The sequence below is a fragment of the Vicugna pacos genome, chromosome 7 (genome assembly GCF_048564905.1).
Source record: "Vicugna pacos chromosome 7, VicPac4, whole genome shotgun sequence".
Lineage (NCBI taxonomy): Eukaryota > Metazoa > Chordata > Mammalia > Artiodactyla > Camelidae > Vicugna > Vicugna pacos.
In genome coordinates, this window is record NC_132993.1 from 39,232,043 (window position 1) to 39,244,496 (window position 12,454).

Below are 12,454 nucleotides of genomic sequence, written 5' to 3' on the forward strand. Positions count from 1 at the left end.
TAGTGTGTAGTATCCTTCATTTCCAACAAGGCCCCAGAAGAAACATTCTAAGGATTCATTAAACCCAGATGGTCAAAGATGTGGAATTGATGGCACACAATAGAAATGTTTCAAAACTGAGTCTCAAAATGCAGGAGCTATCACTAATGGGAAAACACACTTTAAAGTTTATAAAATTTGTTAAGATTTCAAAATTTTAGTCTTGCTGACCATGTGCTTTTAAATGACCATAAAGTGGGTGACACAAAAAATACCCATTTATCTTCATCTCTTGAAACCTTACCTGGGAACTTAGATTTCTAAGGCATTCAGTGGGAATGAGTGATTTATTGAAGGCACTGAGGCTGTGTTGTCTCATGGATGATCTCGTTCAAAGAATCAATTCAGGATTACCGCCACGGGGGTGGTGCGGTGAAACTTGTCTGGGTGTCTCTAGGAAGTGCCACTGAGTGACCGTGTTCTAGGGCAGAGCTGGGGTAGCAGGTGGAAAGGCTACTTTTCAGATTATCTCCTGTTCTACTTTGGGCTTGTCATTCCTCAGAGCATATGGCTCATCCAGTATAGTTTATCAGAATAAAAATTCCACGGATTAGACTGAATATAAATGAAAGTCCAGTTGTTAACTGCATATGGGTTTTTTGAATATACAAAGTACTCCCTTTCTGCTTGTAAACTATATAAAGAAAAAAATGAGTTCCACTCCGTTTAAATGTTATCAACACGGTGGTGGTGGCCCGTGCCTCTTGGGTCTCTCCTTTGCCAAAAAGAGTGACTTCAACACATGCGGAAGTGGCCTCCGTGATCTCCCCGCACCGCCAATCACTTCAGAGTTGCTCTTCGTTTGAGCCCCGCTAATCCACCTGCTGGGGAAATCCAGGAAAAACACATGTTCTCAGCGTGACTGATTTTTGACTGAGGGCCAGGTCATAAGAATTTTGTTCTGGGGCCTATTGTTTGGGGTAAATGAGATGTAAAGCTGCTGGAAAGCTGTGTGACTGGGCCACTGAGGAAGGGAAAGGGGGTGGTGGTTCAGAGAAACATCACTGAATTTCGAGCTGAGGGCTGTGCAGAGGCAGTGGTGTTCCAGCCCAAAATGAACCTTCTAAATGTACTACCCAGCTTGCCGCTTGCCCTTCGGGAGCCCTTTAAGGTTTTGCCTGGCCTTTCAGATCACGTCCATCCCCTTTGCCAGGCTGACAGGCAACTTCTTTCCTGACATGACCTTATTTTACAGCCTCATCTCTTGCCCGTCTCCCTGGCCATTAGGTTCCAGCCACACCAAAGAACACGTGCTGCTTCCCAGTCTTGGCCTGTGTGTGGCCTGGAGCCCTGTATCTAACAGCCTCTTCCCCTAACCCCACCTCACTCCTAAGTGGGTTGAGACATCTCCTTGTGCCCGACAAACAGCAGCCGGCCACCATGCTGTGTTCAAACACACCTGGGCTGCCCCTTGACCTGGCCTCTTGCCCTCCAGGGTAACTGTCCATCTCCCCCTGCTTTGTGTGTGGTGTTTACTATGTGTGTACACAGTAGGCACTCAAATACTGGATGGGAAGAAGGGGGTTTAAAATGCAGTGTGAGGGGCTTGAATTAGTTTTAAGAGTCACTTGCCAGAGCAAGTAGAAAAAGATGTGCAAATCCTGGATCTCTGGAGGCCAGTGTGAGTGAATCTCTGTTGCAGTGCTGTAAGCCCTTAGGGTTTGCAGCTGCCCAGGACAGTTCTGGAAACCCTGGACGTATATGTGATTGTTAGACTTGGAGAACATCAGCCCTTCAAAGTAAAAAAAACCAGGTTTTTTCATCCATCTACATGAACTCATGCTGAGGCAAAGCTGGCACAGGGCCTGGAACAAAATGAGAAAAACATGAACAAATTAAACTAGTTAGAATTCAAAGTTAATTATTTGATTTAAAGATTTCTCCTTTACTCTGACCCTATGCCCTTCCCATGTTTTGGTATTAAAATGTCTATCTATGAAGCGGTAGTGATAAGAGAAGGTAGTTTCAAAAGATTGCTTGGGGGAGGGAATAGCTCAGTGGTAGAGCACATGCTTAGCATCCATGAGGCCCTGGGTTCAATCCCCAGGACCCCCACTAGAAAAAAAAAAAAAGTCCAAGAATCCTTACTTGGCATAATAAGAAGTGTCAAAACTTTCTAGCCATATTGGCGGGGAGGGATGGGATCAGGAAAGAAATTTCAAGTGGAGAAAGTCCTAAATGTGAGGGAGGGCAAAACCAAAAACTTCTAGAAGATTCTAGAGAGTTAATATCCTTATGACCTTGAGGTAGAAAAATTTCTAAAATAAAACACAGAAAGATATGGCTTTCCCTAATCATTAAGAGGAAAAATGAATTTGACTACATTAAGAACTCTATTCATCAAGAGACCATAAAGAAAGGAGGTAAGTCACAGAATGAGATATTTGCAACACGTGTAATTTACAAGTCTCCAGAATCTCTCTTTATATTACATACATACACACAATTAAGACTCAAGCAAATAAGAAACAGAAAACTATAGAAAAATGGGTAAAAAATAAACAGGCATTTCACAAAATCTAAATGGTAAATAAATAAATTTTAAAAGTACTCAACTTTATTAGTACACAGGTAAGTGCAAATTAACACCCACAAAGAGATACCACTCACACCCATCAGATCAGCAGAAATTTAAATTACTGGTGACATGAAAACATTGGAGACAATGCTGAACAATGCCGTTCTTATGCCCTGCTGGTGGGAGGGTAAAATGCTATCCCCTGAAAAACAAGCTGGCATCAACTAAAAAGGCTGAAAACATACGCATTCCCACGACCCTGCAGTTTTGCTCCCAGTTATGCCCTAGAGAAAACATGCACAGGTGCACTGGGAGGTGCTTTCCAGAAGGATCTGAGCAGCACTGCTCTTCACATCAGCCTCAAACTGGAAAGTCAATGTCCAGCTACAGCAGGCTGGATCAACTGGTGACGTCGTACAGTGGGACAGTGTTATATATAAACCAGTGAAAGAGAATGATCTCCTAAAACCAAAATTAAGCAGGAAAAGACATGATTCAAATGGTTGGATTCTTCTTATACACGTTTACAGACAGAAAATAAACTATGCTGTTTGGGATACACACATACATAGAAGGAGGTAAAAGTTAGAAATGTTTATCTCATAAATCATAGCACCAAATAAATACCTCTGGAGGAGGAGGAGCTATGATCTGGGAGAGACACAAGGGGTGGGGCTTTTTAGGTGCTGGCAATATTCTATTTCTTACCTGGGTCTTGGTTGTGTGAAGGGTTAATCTTAATGTTTCTTGCTCTTTTCTGTGTGTGCGTTTCACACTAAGTTGCCCATTCCCCTTTCTTAAAGGTTTATTAGTTGAACCTCTCCAAGACCGGGAAGCACCTATCTGTGTAGTGCTCAGTAAAGGCTGAGTCCAAGTATTTTAGAAAGGACTCGAAGTAGCCCCAAGGGGGATTTTGCAGAGCAAGAGGCTGGAGCTGACTTCCAGTTAGTGTCTTTGAAGGAGGTCTTTCAATAATGCTTCTCCACAACCACAGCAGAGGTGTCAGTTGGCCGGGGCACTCGTGAGGCCAGGGTGTCAGAGGAGTAGCTTGGGAAGTAAGTTACTGTGTGGTGGACCTGATTTAGGACTCTGGATTTAACTCTGTAGATAAGTAGACACGGAAAAAGAAAAAAGAAAAACAAAAACGAAGTAGACATGGAGGGTTACCATGCAGCAAAGTGACAATTAAAAATACCTGAATGTTTTAGGGAGATGAACTGGGTGTGTGGGGTAGGGTGGGCTGGAAACAGGGGGACCAGTAAAGGCTGAGGCATAACGGACCAGGAGGTGAAGAAAGAGATGGAGCTGAGACGTGTTACTGAGGAAGAACAGTGAGAATTTAGTGACTGAATGACAAACTTTTTCAAAAACTCATTTTTCTGTTCTTTCCTTGCCCTACCATTCTAAAGGTAACTCTAGAGATTCTCCTTTACAAGGACAAGGTGAGGAGAGGACTGGCAGACACACTGATCTGATGCTGAGACCCTGACCAAAGCCTTCAGAATTCCCTACAGCCACTCACGAGTACTGCCAGGACAGGGACACGCAAGAAAATGAAAGAGCTGTGGTGCTGGTCGGGGGACCAGGGTGTGGAGCCTTTTCCTCACCAGCAGAGCTGCTTAATGACTAGCAAGGAGTTTTTAACTTTTCATTACAGAAATGCTCAAACATACACAATACCAGAATAGTCTAACGAACCCCTGTGAACTCATCTCCTCGCTTCAACAAACATCAGCATTTTATTAAGTGGCTTTCATCATTTTCGCAGATTCAGCGCACGCCTATGTGCACCAGGAGTGAAGCCAGGTCTAATGAAGGATAAAACTTGCACATTAAAAAATACCTGATTCTTAGTTTCTGTGATATGTCGGGATGTCAGTGGTTCGAAAAATAGGTGTTCATGGGATCAAGAGCAAAGAGCATAACAACTCTGCTCTCCCACCCCGGGGATCCCCTGGCTTCTGAAGCCACAGTCACACCAAGGTCACACCAAGCATGTGATTATGGGCTGGATGACTAGACTGGTCTAGAGGCGGCTGTCAGTCAGGCGACTCAAGGTTGGTTGGGGATTTGACGACTGTGAACTTGGAAAGACCAGTCCTGATGCAGGGCAGTTCTCCATCCCTGTAATCACCCCAGGAGGTAAGCCCTTCACAAAGGGTCGTCCCCTGGAAAAACCTGGCTCCATAATCCCGTCCCTTCTGGTTGTGGCCAGATTCAATAACTGCAACTCCCATCCTGTCAGGAAGAGCAGGCAGCTCTGCCCCGGGAGATGATGGGGAACATGATCTCACCGTGACAGAGTCTGAAGCGCAGCTGGAACAGGTTCTGGGAAAAGGGGGATGCCAGCAGGGTCAGCTCCAGGTGGCACCGGTCCATGTCATAGCAAGTCTGGTGCCTTAAACTGAAGCCTGCACTCAAGGAAGCACACCCTTCCGGGGGCAAAGACGTTTGTCTCCTTCTGGGAAGCTGTTGTGTAGGTCAGCTGTAAGGAAACCACAGTACATGGAAAGATAAGAAAATGTGCTCAGGGTCCAGAGTGGAAATGTCAAAGCTATTTTGAAGCTTACCAGTCCAGATGGAAACATGGGGTGCTCTTGACAATGTCCTATTCCCCTGGGGGTTCCTGTCAGTGAGCATGTGACAAGATGTTACTGCAGGACCAACCTCTGGTTATACTTTGTACAGCCTGGGCACTTAGTGTGCACAGAACCTCAGGGGCTCCTACTGGGGGGGGTCACCACCTGACAAACAGAAGCACCACTGTAAGCAATTTCAAAATGAGAGAGTGAAAAAAAAGCAATGAGTCCTCTAGTTCTGCTGGTTTCTCAATAAACAAAGCTGGCCCCGCTGTCCAACTGCGAAGCTGGCCAGAAACCACAGTGACACCATGAAGGGGACTTCTAGAAAGGCAGGCCAAGCACACTGTATGCAGGACAAATCGGGTAATTTTATTCTCATTTTTCCTTAAAATAAAGATACAGTAGAAGTTTTACAATTCAGTATTAGACGTGATTTATGATTTTAACACTTTTAAAAAACAAATGACAACGGAAACAAAGAACTAGTACAAATCATCAAACTACTAGAGCAAAGAGAAACCGTGTTCCCGATCACAACGTGTGCCGCAGCTCACCTTCCTTAGAAACCTTTCTAAGATTTCTAAGCTAAACTTTCTTAGAAAGGTTTTGTGAAAAGCCTTTAATCTCCAGTACTTAAACTATTTCTGTAACGACTAAATGCCTCCACCAGCTTGTTAATCAATTGCTTCCTAAACTTAGGAACCAGTGACCAAGTGGCCTGAAACACTTAAGTCTTAGTCCTATTTTTCCAGCTAAAAATTATTAGTATTTCAAGAAAACAAAGTATTTTCTAAGCACATACGTTTTCTAAAAACTTCAATTACCCTTTCTGGCTCAGTACTTGACTGAAATGTTCAAATGTTTATATTGCACACAAAAAAATTTGAGCAGCATACTTGTGTGTGTGTGAGAAGCTGATGGAAAATAAGACTGAGGAAAATCCCTACACTGTGTCCCATTTACATGATTTAAATATATAGTTTCTATATCTTTAATATAAGTAAAAAGGTAATCTTTAGAACAGCACAGAAATACAAATGCATTAGAGTTTTACAAAATATATTCAACCCCTTATAATAACGTGCACAGCCTTCTGATTTTGCAGCTGCCATACAAGGGAGCTAGTTTCTTCTCCACACGAAAGCAGGAAGTCATGTGTACAAAGTTATTTATATGAGAAGAATAAAGATCCACATTCCTTTTCTTTGTCCTTGACAAATATTTATGGAATGTTGGAAATTATTTAAAAAACAATTCCAATGCTATGAGGTCCAAAGACTTGGAATGAAAAAAGCTCTAGTGGCACACTGTGCTACGTGGAATGACAATCTCCTTCTAGAAACGAGGGCTGCGTTCCCCATTGCGTTCAGAGGCTGGCACGGAACTGGGTGGGAAGGCCATGAATGCCAGGCCACTTCCGGTCAGTCAGAGCATGCGAATGTCATCTCAAGAGTCCCAGCCTCTCCAACCAGTTTTGTAAGATGAGAACAGTTCTGCAGATGGATGGCGGTGATAGTTGCAAATAAGAATGCACTTCATACCACTTAAGTGCACACTTGAAAATGGTTAAAACAGTACATTTTATGCTATGTATATTTTACCACAATCAAAAATTGACGGAAAACAAACAAAACAGGCAATGTTTAGTGGCCAACATCCTCATGAGCTACTTTCCCAAACTGCTGAAGCAGTTGAAAGTTCAAGGGGTGCAGGATCAGTCCAGGGCCCCTTCCAGGGCTAAGTGCCCCCAAACTCATCACCGAGCCTGAGGGAAAAGGACCACTGGCCGGAACTTCCACAAAACAAAACAAACCCCTGCCTGCCAGGGAGATAAAGTTATAGCTTCATTTTAAAACTTGTAACTAGCAGATTAAAAGTCTAACTTCTTTGTAAAAGAATTCTTATAACCTTTAGCATACTGAATATTGCTCTTCAAATACTTGCATTCAGATGTTAAGGACCTTGTCTCTCAGTTGCACAACAACTTCTCAATTCTCTCTCTTCTTTATTTGCTTTCTCCCTGCCTTTCCAGGTAAATTATTAAGAAAAAAATTCAACACTTAATATGAAAAGCAAGGTTGAGGAAATCACGTCATATGCTCTGATTTGCTGCCCAGAGATACTGCTGCTGTGTTTCTTAAAGCAAAAAGTAGAAGAGAATTATGTCAGGGGGCTGGTAAATCACTAACAGTTTTGGGGACACACTATTCATATTGGTTATGTGAGCCAAATGGAGATGCAAAATTAACTCTAAGCCGTAGGTTGACATGCAACTCTTTCTGTTCACCTAGCCCTGGACACCTGGGCTAGCTTTAACCCTCTTTCCTTTACCTATGTCATCATCATCATAGTGTCTAGTAGGAATCAAAGCACACCAGCAACTTCTTCCAAACACTATTTTTAAGTCACCTGGACAGCAGCAAGGTCTCCACCAAGCTGGGGATTCAGTCTGTGTGCCTGGCACACTCTGAAGAAGCCTGGCTGACCCCAGCTCCCTCAGTTGTACACTCAGTTCTCAGACAAAAGCACTGGAGCCAGCGTGGCCAACCACAGCACACACCTTCACTGCCCGAAGACGGCCCCACCAGCGTTGGCCGCAATGGCTCACAGAGCCAGTGACGGGAGGAGCCCAGTGCTTCCGGTCCAGCCTCTGCGCTGGAGCTGGGAACCCAAACCTGAAGCACGTAGGTTCCCAGGACTAGAGGCCAGACTTTCTGCCCTCATCTGTGCTGGCTGCCCTGGGCCCCTGCCAACAACATAATAGCTGGACCTCCCTGAAGACGCCCATACCTCCCAGAACCTGAAGGAAATACAGTTATGGTCTTTTGACCATTTCTATGAAAAAAGTTCTATCTTCTGAGATACTCATTTTATGTTGAAAGCCAGTTAAATGACCAAGAGTTGAGCTGGAAACATTAATAGAAAATTCAATTAAAGTGTATATTAAAACAGGGAACAAGTGATACTGAAGCAAAATTAAATTTCATATACAACTATTTTTATTTCAGTGAGATTCCAAAGTGGATTCCAAAATGGAGTGGACTACTTTGATCAGTGAGAGATGAGAGCTGACCCCAGGCACACAAGCCTTACAAACTGAAGGCTGATCCCTCACAGTGCTCTTAGCACCGGGGACACCTGGCGGTGGACAATTGCACACTATACACTATCACACTCTATCTAATGATGTGACTTCATGAAACGATGAGATGTTAGTCTCAGTGCAACACTGATTAAAGTACCCTTTAAAGTTTTGCTTAGTACTACTTCCTTCTCTTTAAATAATATTTCCTGAGAAAGTTAACTTTCCTAGCAGAAGTGGAATTAATGGAGTTCTCCAATAAGCCCTTTATCGTCAATGAATTCTTGAGATTATACTCAAAGGGAAGTATGCTATTAGATTTGCAAGACTTGTGTTAAAACACAAATTGTAAAATTTTTAGGGATATTTAGATTATGTCCCTATGTTCATTTCACATGCCCTAGTAGTGCTTATACAAAATATTTCTTAAAGGATAAATCAAATATAATCAAGCACCTCCCCTAATTAGGCCCCTTATTTTCTCAATACTCTTAAATCACATGTAGATTATATTCACAATATATTTTCCAAGTACCCTCTGTCACTGAAAAGGCATTCTGTCCCCTGTAAGTACTCCCTGAGAACACCCATTCAAAGTCCCCTCGAAAAGCAAAGGAGAGCTGGGCCTGCAGCTCACGAGGTCCTGCTGTGCAAACGCCTCCAGTAGCGAGCACACACATGCGGGTCTGAAATGAGGCCGGGTGACATTCATGAAACAAGACTGATGCCACGGCTGTAGTTTTCTTCTCTTGCCTCTTGCTTTTCTAAACATGAGCTAAGATGAGATTTCTATTTAATATGTACAGATCATCTTTTCTTTTATAAACAGCTTTAGAAGGGGGTAGAGCCTGATTACAGGGGATTTTCCATCAGGGAAGTAGGAAGGCCAAGTGCCTTGAAAAGCTTTATGAAGAGTGGCTAAGAAAAGACCTATAAGTCTGTAAACACCCAATGGAAAACTGTTCAAAAGAAGAAATAGAGGGCACAAACTCTGGGTTAAAAAATGCGTGTAAAGATTGCAACGTGACTAGTGTTGACAGAGCTGACACCTAGGTCTTTAAAAGTCTCGTGCCCTAAATACACATTCGTGTTAAACTGCTTGAGCACAGGTGTAACTGACACCATGTTCCTTCTTTGCATACTTAACAGAACAATGAGGGAGAACAAGAAAGCACAGTGACACTCCTTGACACCTCAAAGCATGTGCTTAGGATTGGGAAAGAATGAATTAAAACACTGCATCCTTAGAACTACCACCTCTGACTTTCACATTTCTAGGAAGAAGTGAATTGATGAACGTTTTTTGTGTGTAGAAAACCAACAAGCAGAAAAATCATCATATAATCCAGCAAAATAATAACAAAGGGGTGGATTATATGGCCCCTTCACTTTGTAAGCACATTTTAGGGACCATTTTAGAGAAATCAAAATAGTAATATAACTTAATTTTAGCACATATAAATTACAGCGACCATCTGGATATTTAAACAGGAAAACAACACAATTTACGTTTAGTAAAAAACTTCTCAAGTAAATAAACGTTTAACATTGGAACTCAAAATTCATTAGAAGGTTCACTGGGTGTTTTAATCAGGCTCAGACTGAAATAAAAGTAGTCAATTTAAACTCCAACCTGGGAGGCCATCCCTGCTATGGCTGCGATCTCATCTTTTCAGCATCTCGTGACATTTACTTAGACAGAGGGCAACCATCCGTGTAAACAATGTGACGTATCGGTCCCCTGCTGTGGACCTGCAGCTGATGAAGAACAGTCTGGGAGCAGCAGACAGACAGGGAACGCTTAAACCTAAGAAAGTGACGGCAGCTTCTGGGCGGCTGGCTCAGGGCTTCCCATCGGGCGGCTCAGTGAGACTCTGGGGAGTGGAACTGGTGAAGGTAGAAAGCCATGAAGACATAGCTGTCTTTGCACTGGAAAAAGCTCCTCCGACCGACTGGCCTGAATGGAAAGGAGGGGAAAAACGAAAGGAAAAATGTCTTCACTCTTGTTAAGTGGCAGTGAATAACTAATATTAATAATTAATATATGTTAATAAACGGCAATACATCAATATGGTAAAAAGCTTACTAAAATACAATTTACATTTCTAGTTTCAAAATAATCCCTTACCATGGGAATGTCTATAGGAACCTGGATAATGTCTGGGTGTAAGAGCCTCCACACCTAAGCACTTTGCAAGTATTTAGCAAACTCTTTCTCTAATACCCACTGTGCTAGGCCAGTGGTTCTCAACATGGGCTGTCCAGCAGAATGACTTGGGGAACTGAAAAAGTCCTATGTGCTCCCTGTACCCTAAATCCAAGTTGATAATTGAGAAACACCTACATAGGGAAGAGCTGTTTGGCTGCTTTAGGAAAACTTGCTTTTGTCAACTAAAACGATGTTACATCAAATGAAGACACACAGCGCTCTATCTGCCTCAGGTCTGTTTTGTTTTAAAGAGCATTATCTCCAAAGTTGATGTTACAATGAAATTATTTAAGTTGAATTATATATTCCCCCTATTCTTGGAGAGGGTAGTGTGGAAGGAGAGAACAGGCCTTAGAATTTAAATAGCAGCAGCATCACTAAAAATTAACAATCGACATCATTTGCCTATGATAAAGTTGAATTTTTCTATCAGAAAGTAACAATTCAAAATAAGTAAAATGTATTGTATGGAAATAAATGCTTATATATCAATTTCACTTCCTTGTAATAAAATAAACCTCGTGGTAGGGCTGTGTGCCCTGTGTTTGTCTTCTAAGCTGAGCCTGAGCGGTAATTCTCTCACCCTGTCTATCTCTAGGGATACAGAACGTTAGAGCTACAAGGACCTCTGCACAGAGATCCCTGAGTTGGGGGCTTTTGAACTGTGTTCAGTATGGGTTAGTCAACCTCTCTCAGGAGTGAAGGAAGGAGACGGGTACTATATTTAATATTGATGAGACAAAAAAGCAACTATGGCAAAATGTAAATTGGTGAATCTGAGATAACTGGGAGTTCTCTGAACACTGTTACACCATTTCTTTAAATTTGAAATAATATAAAAAGTTAAAAATATAGAAAAAGGAACAAGAAATTTCTTTAGAAAGGATATGTAATAATCTTCAAAATATTTTAAGTGAAAAAAGCTAGGTACGGAAGGGTGTATACAACAGCATGCTGCCATTTGTCTGGCTTTGGTATCAGGGTAATATTGGCCTCATCAAATGAACTGGGAGTATTACCTCATCCACCACTTTCTGAAAGAGTCTGTGTACAATTAGTATTATTCCTTAAATGTTTGACATAATTCATTAAGTGAAGCCATCTAGGCTTTGAAATTCAAAAGCTTGCGGCAAGTTTTAAATTTTTAGTTCAATTTATTTAACAGATATAGGCTATTTAGATTTTCTGTTTCCTTACTGCATCAGTTTTGCCCATTTGAGTCTTTCAAAGAATATGTATATTTCACCTAAATTGTCAAAAAAAAAAAAAAGCCTACGATTACCCAGAATATTCCATCATCTTTTTTTTTTTTTGGTGGGGGAGGTAATTATGTTTATTTTTAGAGGAGGTACTGAGGATTGAACCTAGGACCTTGTGTATGCTAAGCACGCACTCTACCACTGAGGTATACCCTCCCCCTCCATCATCTTTTTATTTTCTGTAAAGATCTATAGTGGCATCCCCTTTTCCATGCCCAATACTGGTAATTCATCTTCTTTATCTCTTTATTAGTCTACAAAGGTTTTATTAATATTGTTGATCTTTTCAAAAAAACAACTGTTGGTTTCACTGATGATCTTTATTGTGCGAAACTACCTTAAAAGACAGCAGCTCCTAATGCCTGCTTTACTATTCTGGCCCTCTACTCCTTACAAAGAACTGTGGGCAGCTCAGGGAATGGAGGGAAAACTTCAGTGAAGCTTGAATCCTGGTAACAGCAGATACTTTGATATTATCTAGCACCACAAGAATTTTTTTAAATTAATAAGACCAAAATTAAAAACAAAAACCTCTGTATTCAGCATTATTACGTGATACACAGATCTCTACAACTTTGTTTCTATCAATGACACACTGAGGATAGAGAAGAGATGTGTTATGATTCCAATCTGTTCCTGTCTAAGACATGCCTTACCAACAGCTTTTCCTGTTTGTACAACGTTCCGGCTCGTTGTGACCATGACGTTTCCAATTTTTTTGCCCCGTTCACTGTTTTGAACAGAACTGAGTAAAGGAAAGAAATG

At 41.8% G+C, this 12,454-nt stretch overlaps 1 protein-coding gene and 1 long non-coding RNA gene across 4 annotated transcripts in view; both read right to left on the minus strand.

Moving 5' to 3' along the window:
* Nucleotides 1-307: 307 nt before the first annotated feature.
* Nucleotides 308-1,826, minus strand: LOC140697555 (uncharacterized). Its single transcript, XR_012074704.1, has 2 exons — nt 1,612-1,826; nt 308-863 (listed from the first exon to the last, which is right to left on the minus strand). It is a non-coding gene; the product is annotated as an uncharacterized lncRNA (long non-coding RNA).
* A 2,897-nt stretch (nt 1,827-4,723) lies between these two features.
* Nucleotides 4,724-12,454, minus strand: part of AVL9 (AVL9 cell migration associated) — a 46,785-nt gene continuing 39,054 nt past the window's right edge. The window contains exons 15-18 of one of the 3 annotated variants that reach the window (XR_012074367.1): nt 12,346-12,434; nt 9,855-10,178; nt 5,128-5,183; nt 4,724-5,042 (exon numbers count right to left, since the gene is read on the minus strand). Coding sequence is in view for 1 of the 3 variants with exons in the window: in XM_072964707.1 (XP_072820808.1) it covers nt 10,063-10,178; nt 12,346-12,434 (205 nt within the window). In the remaining 2 variants the exon portion in view is untranslated. Of the gene's footprint in view, nt 5,043-5,127; nt 5,184-5,229; nt 5,302-5,487; nt 10,179-12,345; nt 12,435-12,454 lie in introns of those variants that run through there. The other 2 variants (XR_012074368.1, XM_072964707.1) reach the window with 2 other exon arrangements.